The sequence below is a fragment of the Orcinus orca genome, chromosome 5 (assembly GCF_937001465.1).
Source record: "Orcinus orca chromosome 5, mOrcOrc1.1, whole genome shotgun sequence".
NCBI lineage: Eukaryota > Metazoa > Chordata > Mammalia > Artiodactyla > Delphinidae > Orcinus > Orcinus orca.
In genome coordinates, this window is record NC_064563.1 from 59,029,909 (window position 1) to 59,047,203 (window position 17,295).

Here is a 17,295-nt window from a genome sequence, read left to right on the forward strand (position 1 = left end):
TATAAACAGTTCATGCAGCTCAATATCAAAAAAACAAATAACCCAATCATAAATGGGTGGAGAATCTAAATAGACATTTCTCCAAAGAAGAAATATAGATGGCCAAAAGGTACATGAAAATATGCTCACCATCACTAATTATTAGAGAAATGCACATCAAAACTACAATATCACCTCACAACAGTCAGAATGGCCATCATCAAAAAATCTACAAACAATAAATTCTGGAGAGGGTGTGGAGTAAAGGGAATCCTTCTACACTGTTGGTGGGAATGTAAATTGATACAGCCACTATGGAGAACAGTATGGAGGTTCCTTAAAAAATTAAAAATAGAACTGCCACATGATCCAGCAATCCCACTCCTAGGCATATACCTGCAGAAAACCATAATTCAAAAAGATACATGCACCCCAATATTCATTGCAGCACTATTTACAATAGCCCGGACATGGAAGCAACATAAATGTCCATCATCAGAGGAATGGATAAAGAAGATGTGGTACATATATACAATGGAATATTACTCAGCCATTATAAAAAACAAAATAATGCCATTGACAGCAACATAGAGACTGTCATACTGAATGAAGTAAGTCAGATACAGAAAGATGAATATGATATTGCTTATATGTGCAATCTAAAAAAAAGGGTACAGGGCTTCCCTGGTGGCGCAGTGGTTGAGAGTCCGCCTGCCGATGCAGGGGACATGGGTTCGTGCCCCAGTCCGGGAAGATCCCACATGCCTTGGAGCGGCTGGGCCCGTGAGCCATGGCCGCTGAACCTGCGCGTCCAGAGCCTGTGCTCCGCAACAGGAGAGGCCACAACAGTGAGAGGCCTACATATCACAAAAAATAAAAAATAAATTTAAAAAAGGTTACAAATGAACTTATTTACAAAACAGAAGTAGAGTCACAGATGTAGAAATCAAATTTATGGTTACCAGGGGATGGGGGGGGGTGATAATTGGGAGATTGGGATTGAATATACACACTACTATATATAAGATAGATAACTAATAAGAACCTACAGTATAGCACAGGGAACTCTACTCAATACTCTGTAATGGCCTATATGGGAAAAGAATCTTAAAAAAAGTGCATATATGTATATGTATAACTGATTCACTTTGCTGTGTACCTGAAACTAACACAACATTATAAATCAACTATACTCCAATAAAAATTTTAAAAGGAAAAGAAAAAAAAGGGAGAACACCCAAATCATTAAAGTTAGCAATGAAAAAGGAGAAGTTATAACCAACACCATAGAAATACAAAGGACAATAAGAGAGTACTACAAGCAACTATATACCAATACAGTGGACAAACTAGAAGAAATGGACAAATTCTTAGAAAGGTACAATCTCTCAAGACTGAACCAGGAAGAAATAACAAATATGAACAAACCAACTGTAAGTATTGAAATTGAGTCTGTGATTTAAAAACTCCAACAAACAAAAGTCCAGGATCAGATGGCTTCACAGGCAAATTCTACCAAACACTTAGAGAAGAGTTAAGACGCATCCTTCTGAAACTATTCCAAAAAATTGTAGAGGAAGGAACACTTCTAAATTCATTCTATGAGGCCACCATTACCCTGACACCAAAACCAGTCACAGATACCACAAAGAAAGATTATAGGCCAATAACACTGATGAACATAGATGCAAAAATCCTCAACAAAATACTAGCAAACCAAATCCAACAATACATTAAAAGGATCGTACACATGATAAGTGGGATTTATCCCAGGGATGCAAGGATTTTTCATTATCCACAAATCAATCAGTGTGATACACCACATTAACAAATCAAAGAATCAAAATCCATACAATCATCTCAATAGATGCATAAAAATCTGATAAAATGCAACATCCATTTATGGAAAAATCTCCAGAAGGTGGGCACAGAGGGAACCTACCTTAATATCACAAAGGTAATATTTTTCATATATTTTTCATATATGGATATTGAAAAAACCCACAGTTAACATCATACTCAACAGTGAAAAGCTGAAAGCATTTCCTCTAAGATCAGGTATAAGACAAGGATATCTACTCTCACCACTTTTATTCAACATAGTTTTAAAAATCCTGGCTACAGCAATCAGAGAAGAAAAAGAAACGAAAGGGATCAAAACTGGAAAAGAAAAAGTAAAACAGTCACTATTTGCAGATGACATGATACTATACATAGAAAATCCTAAGATGCTACCAGTTTGATAAAGTTGCAGGATACAACATTTATACAAAGAAATCCGTTGCATTTCTATACATTAAAAACAAAAGATCAGAAAGAGAAATTAAGGAAACAATCTCATTTCATCACATCAAAAAGAATAAAATACCTAGGAATAAACCCACCTAAGGATGCAAAAAACCTATACTCCAAAAACTGTGAGAGGCTGATGAAAGAAATTGAAGATGACACAAATAAATGGAAAGGTATACTTGGATTGGAAGAATCACTATTGTCAAAATGACTATACTACTCAGAGCAGTCTACTGATTCAATGCAAATCCTATCAAATTGCAAATGGTGTTTTTCACAGAACTACAACAACAAAAGAATTTAATCTGTATGGAAACAAAAAAGACCCCAAAAAGCCAAAGCAATCTTGAGAAAGAAAAAATGTAGATGGAGGAATCAGACTCCCTGCATTCATACTATACTATAAAACTACAATAATCAAAACAGTATAGTACTGGCACAAAAACAGAAATATATCAATAGATCAATGGAACAGGATAGAAAGTCCAGAAATAAACCCATGCACCTATAATCAATTAATCCTCAACATAGGAGGCAAGAATATACAATGGAGAAAAGACAGTCTCTTTAATAAGTGGTCCTGGGAAAACTAGACAGCTACATGTAAACGAATAAAAGTAGAGCATTCTCTAACATGGTACACAAAAGTAAGCTCAAAATGGTTTAAAGACCTAAATGTAAGGCCGGATACTATAAATCTCCTAGAGGAAAACATAGGCAGGACACTTTGACATAAATCACAGCAATATCTTTTTGGTTCTGTCTCCTGGAGTAATAGAGATCCAAACAAAAATTTTCAAATGTGACCTACTTAAACTTAAAAGCTTTTGCACAGCCAAGGAAACCATAAACAAAACAAAAAGACAACCTGCAGAATGGGAGAAAATACTTGCAAATGATGCTACCGACAAGGGATTAATTTCCAAAATATACAAACAGCTCAGGCAGCTCAATATCAAAAAAACAAACAACCCAATCGAAAAATAGACAGAAGATCTAAATATAGACTTCTCCAATGAAAACATACAGATGGCCAAAAGGCACATGAAAAGATGCTCAGCATCAATAATTTTTAGAAAAACGCAAATCAAAACTCCAATGAGGTAACACCTTACTCCAGTCAGAGTAGTCATCATCAAAAGTCTACAAATAATAAATGCTGGAAAAGGTATGGGAGAAAAAGGAACACTCCTACACTGTGGGAATATAAATTGGTGCAGCCACTACACAGAACAGTATGGAGGATCCTTAAAAAACTAAAAGTAGAGCTACCATATGATCTTGCAATCCCACTCCTAGGCATACATCCAGAGAAAACCATAGTTCAAAAAGATACATGGGTGGCAAACCTGACCAGCTGCATGGCTGCGGGTTGCTCAGTGTCTCCGCGGTCGAAGGCGGCCTCAGAAGGGCCGGTGGTGGGACCAGCCGGCGTCTTGCCTTGCCTAGAATTGCCTACCTACGTGGCCGCTTGTGCGCTCGTGAATAGCCGCTACTCCTGCCTGGTGGCGGGGCCGCACCGAAGACACATCGCACTGTCGCCGCGCTACCTTAACAGGAAACGCACCGGTATCCGAGAACAGCTCGATGCCGAGCTCCTGCGCTATTCCGAGAGCCTTTTAGGTGTACCCATTGCTTATGATAACATCAAAGTAGTGGGTGAATTAGGAGCTATTTATGATGATCAAGGACACATTCATCTTAACACTGAAGCAGATTTTGTTATTTTCTGCCCTGAACCAGGGCAAAAACTTATGGGTACAGTTAATAAAGTGTCTTCCAGCCACATTGGCTGTTCCTAAACCTGAGCAGATGCTAGCCGAGCAGTGGCAGACTCTGAAGATAAACATGGGTGATGAACTAGAATTTGAAGTATTTCGTTTAGACTCAGATGCTGCTGGAGTATTCTGCATTCGGGGAAAACTAAATACCACTAGTTTACAAACGAAGTGCTCTGCAGTTTCTGAAGAAGTAACAGAAACTGGCACTGAAGAAGCTACTGAAAAACCTCAAAAGAAGAAAAAGAAAAAGAACAAAGACCCAGAGCCATATGAAGTGGAAACTGGTACCACAGAGCTAGCAGATTTTGCAGATGTTACCATGAAGGAAGAGACAGATCTGCAGATTAATAACAATGTGAATGGCCTCTGGGAGGAAGAGCCGAAGAAGAAGAAAAAGCATCAGGACCCTGTTTTCCAAGGCAGTGACTCCAGTGGTTACCAAAGTGACCATAAAAAGAAAAAAAGAAAAGAAAGCACAGTGAGGAGGCTGAGTTTACACCACTTTTGGAACATGCACCTAAAAAGAAAAGGGAAAAGTAATTTTCTTTAGTGCATTTTAAATATGATTTGGTTTTTTTAAAAACTGATTTACACAAAACAGATGACTAAAGTTTGAACTATGAAATGTTTTGTATTCCAATACTTTGCAAAACAGGGAACATTTGATGAGGAGTTGAGTTTTTGGTGCTAAAATTACAAAACAGATAAATTTGGGAAATGCCAGTATTATTAAAGTGCCGTTTTACTATATACAGAATAGAAAGGTAAGAGCTGCCCTCAATCTCAACTCCTTCATTCTTCCAGGGTATACATTCTAAATAAAATGATTTCTACAGTCTGCAAAAGGACTTTTAAAATACAATGTTATTTCATATCATACAGAATGAGTTTTGAGCTTGGGTTTTTGGGTTTTTTTGTTGTTGTTACAGGTTTCACATTTAGTCATGATGTTACATGACATGCTATTTTGCTTTGTTTAAATTACCAGTTTTAGGATTTCTTTTATCATGGCTATTACAGTATTTCTACTGTTTAACTTAGAATGGTTTGCCAAAGGAGTTTCTGAAGTTTCCAGAGCTCTTAAGAACCTTGCCACTACTGACTGTGTGGTAGGAAACAATATTCACTATTCTTTTCTTCTAGGTGCATGTATGTTGTTTTCCTTTTTCTCTCAGTCTAAGAGGTTGATGGAGAGGCTGTTTTCTGACACTTGTTCATTTGTGCCTCAACCATTCTGCTTTTGTTGTGTGTTGGAGAGGAGGAGTCTGCTGAAGGCAGGAAAAATGTGATTCTGACTAGTGGGGAATTTCCCTACTTTTAATATTTGAGTTAAGCTACTAGAAATTATTATGAAGAGAAAACAGCTATTCACTGCTTTCACTGAGAAAATGTGGAATATGTCTTAACTATTGGAAAACAGTGAAGAATGAAATGACAAGCTGGTTCAGCCTGATAATCAATGCAAGGTCGTATTCATTCATTTAACAGGTATTTGATGATCTGTGTGTAAAACATATTCTACTGAGGTCCAGAGGTATAATGGCAAACAAGGCAGAAATAATTCCTTCCCTCATGGAATGTCATAGGAAAAACAGATGCATATATACAATACAAGTAAGAAAATACAGAAAATTACTACACAATATAAGTAAGAAAATACAGAAAATTACTAATTGTGGTAAGTGCTACAGAGAAAAAGAAGATTGTCTATTCACTGTTAGTTGTGATCCATGGCAGTCATTTTCATTGCCATTTATCTAGTATCAGACATAGTACTGGTCTTACATTGTTTAATGTTTGTTAATGTATGGGTTCCCATAGTAGTAGATCCAAATCTGTAATGATAGAATATAGAATTTAGAGAGTGGCAGTCATTCACAATGTTTGTCTACAAGCACATGTGCCAGACAGTGGAAATGTGCAGGCCAGTATCTTTCCTTATCATTAGGTTCATGTGAGTATTTAGCCCTCAAAATGTAGCTAGTCCAAATGGAGATGAGGTATCAGTATAAAATACACATCAGATTTTGAAGATGTACAAAGAAAGAATGTAAAATATCAATTTTGTATATTGGTGAGATTATAATATTTTGGTACAGTGGGGTAAATAAAATGTTACAATTAAAAAAAAAAAGATACATGCACCCCAATGTTCATTACACCACTGTTTACAATAGCCAAGACATGGAAGCAACCTAAGTGCCCATCAACAGATGAATGGATAAAGAAGATGTTACAATATATGTATAATGGAATATTACTCAGCCATAAAAAAGAATGAAATAATGCCATTTGCAACAACATGGATGGACCTAGAGATTATCATACTGAGTGAAGTAAGCCAGACAAACATCATATCATATCATTTATATGTGGAATCTAAAAAAATCATACAAACGAACTTATTTACAAAAGAGAAAGAGCCTCACAGACATAGAAAACAAACTTATGGTTACCAAAGGGGAAAGAGAGTTGGGGGAGGGATAAATTAGGAGGTTGGGATTAACAATACACACACTAATATATGTAAAATAGATAATCAACAAGACCTAGTATAATAACCTCTAAGGGAAAAGAATCTGAAAAAGGAATATATATATATTTATATATATATATATATATTTATATATATAACTGAATCACTGTGCTGCACACCTGAAACTAACATGATTTTGTAAATCAACTATACTTCAATTAAAAAAAGAGTACTCTGATCCCTTGAAAGGCAAAGCATGTGCAAGTATTTTTTTCAATGAAAATATATACATAAGAGTTCTTTTATCTTATCAAGAGTCAACAATTAAAATATCTGACGTAACTGTATACATTTTTCCATTACTGCTATAAACAACTACCACAAATTTGTCTTATACAACAAAAATAAATTATAATTCTGGAGGTCAGAAGTGTGCCATAAGTCTCCCTGGGGTAAAATAAAGGAGTTCATGTTTTTCTGGAATCTCAAGAGGGAATCCATTTCCTTGTTTTCCCAGCTTCTAGTGGCTGCCTGTATTCCTTGGCTAATGGTCCCTTCCTCCATTCTCAAGGCCAGCACCTGTGGGTCAAGTCCTTCTCACACTGCATCACTCTGTCCTCTTCTTCTGCCTCCCTGTTCCACTTCTAAGGATCCTTGTGATTACATTGCATCCGCCCCCAAATCCCAAATAATCTCCCTTTTTTAAGGTCAACAGACCTTTTTTAAGGTCAACCTTAACCCCATGTGCAACCTTAATTCCTTTTTGCCCTGTAAGGTAACATATTCACAACTTGCAGGAATTTGGACATGGATATCTTTGTGGGGCCATTATTCTGCCTTCCACGGTAACTAATATCATACCACTGCTATGCTTTTAATGGATATAAATCTACAGGCATTAAATTTTTTCTTCTGTTCTTATTATAATTTATTAATTTATACCGCATCATACATCAACACAATGTAACATGAAGGTACATTTGGTAGTAAAGGATGGCATTTAATAACTCATCAAATATTTATTGGGTGTTTACTACTAAGCAGACTCTGTTCTAGGAGCTGAGGATATAGCAGTAAAAATGAAATTAAAAACTTCTGTGGAGCTTATACTTTAATAGGAGAGACAAACAACAACATAAATAAAATACATAATATGTTAAGTACATTTGGAGAAGGGTAAAAAGTGTTTCATGTGTATGTAGATAATGGGGGCAAGGGATAAGAGGGAAGATTCCATGGGTTTTTTAGACTGAGGGACCAGGGAACCCTGACAGAACCATCTAGCCAGTTGACGGTTGTATAAATCTCACTTTGGTTAAAATGGCAATGGGTACAATAACCCTGCAACGGGTGCTTCCTTAGTGCAGCAAAGGCAGATGGAAAGCTGTCACTCTAAGAGAGGTGATTTGTGATGCAGCAGAAACCATGGCCCACCAGGCCAGCCTTCACATAGTACCTAATCAATAAGCCCAGATATCACCAGCAGTCAGTGGCACTCAAAGATGTGGTTCTCCTAAATGAGACAGAGACCCCTGTGGCTCTAAAATGCCTACCCCAGTTTTACTACCCAGCTTTCATCCCCCATACTGGATTGCTTTTCTCACCAGGAAGTGAAAAACCTCCACTCAGTCTTCAAACGTTAGCAATAGAGGTCAATGAGGTGACATTTCAGTTTAAAACTTAATTCTGACAGAAGATGATTCAAAAAGGACCTTGAAGTTGTTGCTCTAAGCAACTAGAAGAAAAGAGATTCCAGTTATTGGTTTAGGAAAGATTTTGAGAAGAGCAGATTTGGGGAGACTTTCAGCATTTTATGTTGGCTTTGAGTTTCCTGTCTGCTAGGGAAAAAGAGACATGATGAAATATGTGACTTAAGGCATCCAACCAACATTTCTTCAGGGAAGTAAAATTTTTTGTTAGAAGTGGCAACTTTTTTGCCACTGGTAATATCCATGAGGAAGGATTCTTTCTCAAGCAGACACTTGGTTTCTCTACAGACATTTCCTGACTCTTTTAGCATGAAGAATGACTTGTTTCATTATTTTGGGAAAAAAAAATTAGGCATGCTTGGCTCCACTATGTTTCCTGGGGTGAATGTGGGAGGCATTTGGAAATCTTTTGCTTTTTCAAGAAAAGCCAGATTCTGCATTCATTTATGCAAAATCTTCCAGTTTTTAAATAGGATACCTAAGTAAGATATTTTAAAATACTGTTTAGGCTATCCTGAATTATGTCCTTTCATTGTCTACTGTTTGTGACTTTTATCCAAACCTAAACTGAGGTATCACAGTATAAATTATTGCTGACACAGCAGATGGTGAACTAAGCCAAATGAATTTATCTACCAATATGTCAGCAGTATGCTTGGCTTTTACTCATTAGGTGAAAGAATGTACTCGTAGCATCTTACAAAAATATTCCTTATTTGACTCAATAACAGGCCAATTACATTTCTGCAGTTGGTATTCCTGTGAATGAAAAATAAATTGTAGGAAAACCATATTGAATCTCTAGAGACAGGAAATAGTATATCTGTTTATATACCATGCTCAACTAATCCACCCCCAAAATATGTGATAGCTAGAGGTAGATATTTATTTCCTCTGCAATTTGTTTTTCATATTTATATTCATGCTATGTTTCATTATACAAAATTATGCAAAATTGTGGTGATAGTATGTCTTGTAAAAATGTCTGCTTTATTCCCTTTTAAATTATTCTTTTTCAGTGCATCATTGTTTAATAAAATTGAATTAATAAAAAAGAACCATCACTATAATCTCTATATTCTAACAGCAATTTATCAACTCTTGTACCTAATATAAAATTAGCATGTATATTATACCACATAAACTTGAGGAAAGAGTAAGTGGCAAGTAATTTTTAACTGTTGATATGCTAATAAACATCCCACTATCATCCATTATTATGAATAGCTTTTGCATATTAAGATGCAGATTTCTCCCTTTTAATTAAACTACACGAGCACTGTGGTGTCGGTGGGGTCTGTAAATGTGCTTATATTGATGGGTACAAGTAGTAAACAAACCAGGAAATGACGGCTTGAGCTAAGATTCTCAGGATTTGGGTCATTTTGATTTGTGCTCACAGTTACGCCTTTTATTTTATTTTATTTTTAAACACCTTTATTAGAGTATAATTAATTTACAATGGTGTGTCAGTTTCTGCTTTATAACAAAGTGAATCAGTTATACACATACATATGTCCCCATATCTCTTCCCTCTTGCATCTCCCTCCCTCCCACCCTCCCTATCCCACGCCTCTAGGTGTTCACAAAGCACTGAGCTGATCTCCCTGTGCTATGCAGCTGCTTCCCACTAGCTATCTATTTTACGTTTGGTAGTGTATATATGTCCATGCCACTCTCTCACTTTGTCCCAGCTTACCCTTCCTCCTCCCCATATCCTCAAGTCCATTCTCTAGTAGGTCTGCATCTTTATTCCCGTCTTGCCCCTAGGTTCTTCTGACCATTTTCTTTCTTTCTTTTTTTTTTAGATTCCATATATATGTGTTAGCATACGGTATTTGTTTTTCTCTTTCTGACTTACTTCACTTTGTATGACAGACTCTAGGTCCATCCACCTCACTACAAATAACTCAGTTTCATTCCTTTTTATGGCTGAGTAATAGTCCATTGTATATATGTGCCACATCTTCTTTATCCATTCATCCGATGATGGACACTTAGGTTGTTTCCATCTCTGGGCTATTGTAAATAGAGCTGCAATGAACATTTTGGTACATGACTCTTTTTGAATTATGGTTTTCTCAGGGTATATGCCCAGTAGTGGGATTGCTGGGTTGTATGGTAGTTCTATTTTTAGTTCTTTAAGGAAGCTCCATCCTAAATGTAAGGCCAGACACCATCAAACTCTTAGAGGAAAACATAGGCAGAACACTCTACGACATAAATCACAGCAAGATCCTTTTTGACCCACCTCCTAGAGAAATGGAAATAAAAACAAAACTAAACAAATGGGACCTAATGAAATTTCAAAGCTTTTGCACAGCAAAGGAAACCATAAACAAGACCAAAAGACAACCCTCAGAATGGGAGAAAATATTTGCAAATAAAGCAACTGACAAAGGATTAATCTCCAAAATTTACAAGCAGCTCTTGCAGCTCAATATCAAAAAAACAAACAACCCAATCCAAAAATGGGCAGAAGACCTAAATAGACATTTCTCCAAAGAAGAGATACAGATACAGCCAACAAACACATGAAAGAATGCTCAACATCATTAATCATTAGAGAAATGCAAATCAAAACTACAATGAGATATCATCTCACATCAGTAAGAATGGCCATCATCAAAATCTCTACAAACAATAAATTCTGGAAAGTGGGTGGAGAAAAGGGAAACCTGTTGCACTGTTGGTGGGAACGCCTTGTCTTTTAATTTATTATTTGTTTAATTAAAAGTGCTTGAGGTAACATGAAATCACGGGTACAAACTAAAAATAGAAAAACAAAACCAAATAAAAGAAACGGTTGAGAATTTAGCATAACATAGCATAACTATGTCATAACATAGTAAATGACATAAAAAGAAAGAAAATAGCTGTTTTACTTGTTGTTTAATAAGAAGAAAAGTCCACATTGTTATGGAGAGATCAATTGTTCCAAAGCTTGTGTTATCTTTCCTGGCATCTGATCAGCAGTATTAATGGCACAGTCCCACCTTTGAAGGAGCTCATGGTCTCTACTAATTAGGATTTATGATACAGGTCAACAATGTGCCATTTGGAAATACAAAAATTGAGCCTCAGTTCTAGCATGTGAGATTTTATTAGGGGTAGCTTAAATGGGCAGAGATTGAAGCAAATGCTTACTTACTTCTCTGTTTGCCTTTCTGTGAATCTTCTTGTTACAGGATGATGAAATTCTGAGGCTAAAATCAGGATGTATTTTCAAGAGATAAGGGCCAAAGAGTCTACTTTCTCAACACTGAGTTTTTTTCTCAATCTTGGTTCCAATTATATAAGAATCTCTGGAATGGGGTTTTGGCATCAATCTATTTATAAGTTGCCCAAGTGATTACATTATGAAGCCAGGAGAGACAGCCATTGATTTAGTCTAGATGAGGACATACGGTCTAGCATAACTCAACATGTAGATTATTGCATCACTACATGGAGGTTTCGAACCCAAATGCATATATACAGTTGCTGCTTGAAGCCTGGTGGGCAAGACAAAAAGGACAGTGCTTTCAGGGTATCAGGCTTTTGACATAGTTAACCAGCACAATATGCAACAGCCTTAAATAAAATTATATGAATGCAAATTTATACATATTTAGCAAGAAACAGATGATGGAATGAAGTGATGAACATAAGAAGTTTTTTTGGGGAAAGGCAATGCCTATGAAAAAGTAAAAGGAAGAGAGTAAATCAACTATAAGAAATCAATAAGAAATAATCAATATCAATAAGAAATAAAATAAAAGAGAGAGGAAGTAGGATTGGACAGAGAAAGTCTTCAGACCATGATATAGATCTGACACCTGTGAAAGTAATGCAAAGAGAAAGTAGGATTGGGCAGGGAGGCCTTTATGCAGATCCTGACTAAGTTTTGGCCAGTCTAGTTGAGAACAATAAGGTTTGCCAGTTACAGCTGTCCTGCATTGGGTTGAATAATTCTGGCCCTATTACCACTGTCATGCTCAGTTATTGGTTGGTGGCTGACCAGGAAGACCTTGGACCCACCAGGAAAAATGAGATGAATTCTGAAGCATCTATGAGCTGGGGTGATAGATAACTACATTCTTTGCAGCTGGAAGGTCAAGTTTTTTCTTGAAGGGAGATTGAAGCGCTGTGTCTCCATGACTACCACGAAATGTATGTAGCACATTGTCAATATTTTTAACTTCTCCTTTCAGTTAGCATCCTCAACTCATAAATCATTGGTGAGAAGTTACTGTCTCTTGGCAAATATACTTAGCCATCAAATCCAGAGGAAGAGGCAATAACTTGCAACCACCATATTTCTCCACAGCTTAATGTTTGCTCACATCCTTGACTCTTGGTTAACCATAAAGATTTTTTGTGGGGAGGACTTTCTCTTTTTATACAAACTTTATGAACATCTCAATCTTACAGTAAAACCTTCTATACTCAGTTAGCCAGCCAGTCTAGAGACCACTGTTGTATAAATAAGAAAAACTCACTATTTAGAATGAATGCATTATTCTTTAAAAGTTTTCAAAATATTTCTAGATTGTATTACACACTCTCTGACTAAATAGTCTTAGTGCAAACTGATTTATCTTTTCTTAAGGAATATGCATTTTGACCATATTCAACTATTGTACTAGGCTATAGTTATAGATGAATCCAAACATTGTGTTTATTTGCTGACCAGTTTGTATCATGGTATATATACACAAACGAATTTCAAAGCATTTCTTATCCTACTCTTTCACTAAAATATATAATGGATTGACCTCCTCAAATGGATAGCAGATCTTAAAAAGCAATTATTGAATCCAAGGTTAAGCAGTATTTCCATAAGTTATATTATGTCCTCAAAAAGCCTATCTTTAAAAAAAAATCAGTGCCTTTTCATTTATAAATGACATTCAAAGGATGATTTAACACAACCACTTTATTCCCCAAGGCATATTTAATCATCTCTCTATTTTAATCACACCAATTTCTTAAGAAAGCATCTTTCACCTTTTGTGAAATTCCAGGATTGATTTTTTTTTCCAACACAAATAGTCCTTGACTTACTGCTATTTTGCCTTGCTCTAACAAATACAAGTTACTATGAGCAACATGGAAGGTCGTGCAAGAATGTCTAGTACCCTGACAATGTAGGGGTAATGTAGCCAATCTAAAAAGTTTTATTATGTTCAGCAAGCAAGCAAATAACTTTTAGGCAGAATTATTTTTCAGGTAGAAGAGGGCAGAACACAATTTCAGAAACAATTTCCCCAAATTTTGTAGTCTAAACACCTTTTTAAGCTTATGTTTTAATCAAAGCCAGTCACTAATATAATGTTAAGTTTACCAAATGAATTGTGAGAACAAATTATATACATATTTTTAAATGCAAATAATGACAAATTTTATATCTCCTGGTTTAATAAAAATAAATTGTATTTTTATACATTTTTAAGTTAGGAAACGATTTTTGCCCACATTTTTTGGTAAGATGTTAGATTATATCTTAATACAATTGTCATCACTAGGGCAACAGTGAAAGGGAAAAATAGGGGGGAAATTTCAAGTTTGAAATTCATTAATTTGGATTAATATTTTAATACTTATTCTTTCATTCAACGGATATTTGAGTTACTCATTTATGACAGACACTGTTCTTTGAGATTAACATACTGCATTAAACAAAACAAAGCTCCTGCACTCATGTAACTTACAGTGTAGTATATTTGGGGTGGGGGGACCCAGTAAACAGACAATAAACAAAGAAACAAGTAAAAACAATGAATAAGAACAAACTGAGAGAAGTACTATAAAGCAAAGTTAATAAGAATAGTTAATGGTGGAGATGGAATGTAATTTTAGACAAATAAATGGTAACACTATCTTGCAATTACTCCTCATCCCCAATATAAAATAGCACAAAAAGTAGAAGAAGCAGTGCAATGTGATTGGTCTGCAAGTCCTAGAGGTTTCTTTTTGTCTCTTTCTTATTGGGGTAAAAGAAAAATTTGTTAATTTATATTCTTTCTAATAATAATAATAATAACATAATGTTAATAGGTTCAAGAAAAGAAAAATGATGGTTATAGGATGAAATTTTTTTTTTTTTTTTTTTTGCGGTATACGGGCCTCTCACTGCCGTGGCCTCTCCCGCCGCGGAGCACAGGCTCAGCGGCCATGGCTCACGGGCCCAGCCGCTCCGCGGCATGTGGGATCCTCCCGGAATGGGGCACTAACCCGTGTTCCCTGCATCAGCAGGCGGACTCTCAACCACTGCGCCACCAGGGAAGCCCAGGATGAAATTTTTATTAGTAATTTTTATAAGTAGTGTTGTAAGTTATGTTGTAACTAATATTGTATTTTAAGATAAAATAAAGGTATTTTGTTAAGATTTTTAAAAACGTATATGTGTGAATCTTTTAACAAACATTATTACTATTTATCTGAATGCTAATCTTTGATTTAAATATTCAATTTGTGTATCAAATTTAAATACAGAAGATTAAAATTTCTGGAGACAAATACACAGGTGGGTGAATGTTCCAGGGTCTTTATCTAGTTATCTTGTTATTTTGTTACATTTTACACAAAGAATATTTTAAGTTAGTTTTCATTTTTACTGAAAAAATATACATACAAATAAAGTCATATATCATAATAGTACAGTTAGCTATATTTTTGCAAACTTAACAGAGCCATGTAAACAACACCCACCCACACATCAGATTTTAACACCATTCTGATTTCTAACAGCTTAAATTAGTTTTTCTGTTTTTATTCTGATGTAAATGGAATCATAAAGTCTAAACTCTGTGACCGACCTCTTTCACTCACCATTATATTTGTGAGATTTATGCATATTGTGTGTAGTTGTAAATTGCTCATTTTCATTACTATGTAATTATGGAACATTTTATTTTTCCATATTGGAATAACAGATGGAAATTCAGGTATTTTTCAGTTTGGGCTGTTTTGGATAATACTGCTATGACCATTTTCCTATATATCTTTGGGTGAACATATGTATGGATTCCTATGGGCATTTACATGGGAAAGGAATTGCTGGATGACAGAGTCTACATGTGTTCGGCCTCAGTACATGTTGGCAAGAGGTTTTCTAAAGGAATTTACCAATGTACACTACCATCAACAGTGTACTAGCGTTCCAACTGCTGCACAGCCTTGTTACACTAGGTGTGCTTCTGTCTGGTTTTTGCTTTGCTTGCAGTTCAGTCATTATTAAGTATGTTAGCATCCCACTGTGGTTTTAATTTATATTTCCCTGATGACTAATGAAGTTGAGCATCCATCTCTTCAGGTGAGTATCACTTTTAAAAAATGTTTGTTCACATTTTTGACCATTTTTTTCTATTGGGTTTTCCTTTTCTTAGTGATTAGTAGGAACCCTTCATACATTCTGAATATAATTCATGTATTGTCAAGATATATTGCAAATATTTTCTCCCACTTGGATTGCCTTCTCACCCTCCTAATTTGTCTTATTTATTTTATTTTGGTATGTCACAAAAAGGATAAACCATAAAAGTAAAAATGGATAAACTGGAGTTAATAAAAATTTTTAATTTCTGATTTTATAAAACACTGTTGAGAAGGTGATATAGGTAAAGAATCTGAAAAAGAATGAATATATGTATATGTATAATTGAATCACTTTGCTGTACACCTGAAACTAACACAACATTGTAAATCAACTATACTCCAATAGAAATTTTTTTTTAAGTGAAAAAAAAAGATACAGACGTGGGGGGCAAAAATTTGCTGTACAGAGATGCCAGTATATCCTTATGAGAATGGCTAACATTAAAGCCTAATCATACCAAGTGTTGGCAAGCATTCAGAACAGCTAGAAATTTTAAATCTTTCTAATACAAATGCAAAGTAGTACAGACAGTTTGGAAAACAGTTTGGAATTTCTTATATAGTTTGACATACATTTACTACATGGACCACCAATCTCACTTCTAGATGTTTCTCCAAAAGAAGTGAAAAATCATGTTCACACAAAGACTTGTCTGCAAATATTCATAGTAATTTTATTCACAATTGCCCAAAACAGGAAACAACTAAGCGTTTCTGTTTCCCTCTTTTAGGCAGATTATATGAGCACTGGGGAATAAGACCCAGTGGGCTTCTGGTTCTTCCCTGTATCACAGCCATTTCCTTTCCATGCCTGGATCTGAAACTCCTTAGACAGAATGTTTGTGAGAAATTTAATATTGCCTTCAGAGGTTTTGAGCTTTGTTCTTTGGTTTACCATATGCCACACTACTTTAAATTTGGCAAATATTTTGTAGAGGTGACCAGTCATGAGTTTCAGGCAGGCATATTCCTGAAGTAGGACTTGTTTTCCTAAATAATGGAAGACTATGGGCTATTTCAAGTCCAATTTTTTAAAGCTCCCTACAACCTACATGATCCAGACTCCAATAAGTGTACGGTAGAAAAGAAAATTGGTCTTTTGGATCCTTTAAGGATCAAAAATTTTCCATATTGTGCTCAGCAAGCAGAATCATTGCAAGTTTCTCTTCCCCTTGTAACATTCCTCTGCTCAGGCACTCCCAATTGCCAGCCCAATTTGAGTCTAGAAATGACCATAGAGAAGGAAATGACTGGAATTTCCATTCATTGAATCCTCTCTGCTTCCACAGATCTCCAATGCTTTTAAAAACATAATTTTTACAATTAATCTGGCTTGTACGTTGTTGTAATGGGGACCTACATGGTCCACAGCATCTACTATTGTTTCCTTACCTTCTATAAATGTTTATGTCAATGTTCAGTTTTCCAAGAAATACTTTAATATATTCTCCTTCTAAATTAAAACACAGACTTTTAAAGTCTCAATAAGCTATCAAATTTATAAACTGAGAAACATTACTAAATTAAAACAAAATATGTAAAATATTTGAATTAAAAATCAATCTGATGTTGTAATATTTATTTATCTCTTTGAAATTTGTCATTGGATTTATTGTCTTAAATATTTTTACCAACTACCACTCTATTATTTTTCTAAAATGCAGGTTGAATCATGAGAGTCCCCTTTGGAAAATACTTA

General features: G+C 35.4%; 1 protein-coding gene across 1 annotated transcript; it reads left to right on the top strand.

The window, feature by feature from the left end:
* The first annotated feature begins 3,632 nt into the window (after window positions 1-3,632).
* On the top strand, window positions 3,633-4,897 carry LOC101280064 (DNA-directed RNA polymerase I subunit RPA43-like). The gene is given in 4 exon segments (XM_033429497.1): window positions 3,633-4,066; window positions 4,068-4,507; window positions 4,510-4,571; window positions 4,573-4,897. Coding segments are annotated over 4 exon segments (966 nt in total). The 3' UTR covers window positions 4,603-4,897.
* The last annotated feature ends 12,398 nt before the right edge of the window (window positions 4,898-17,295 follow it).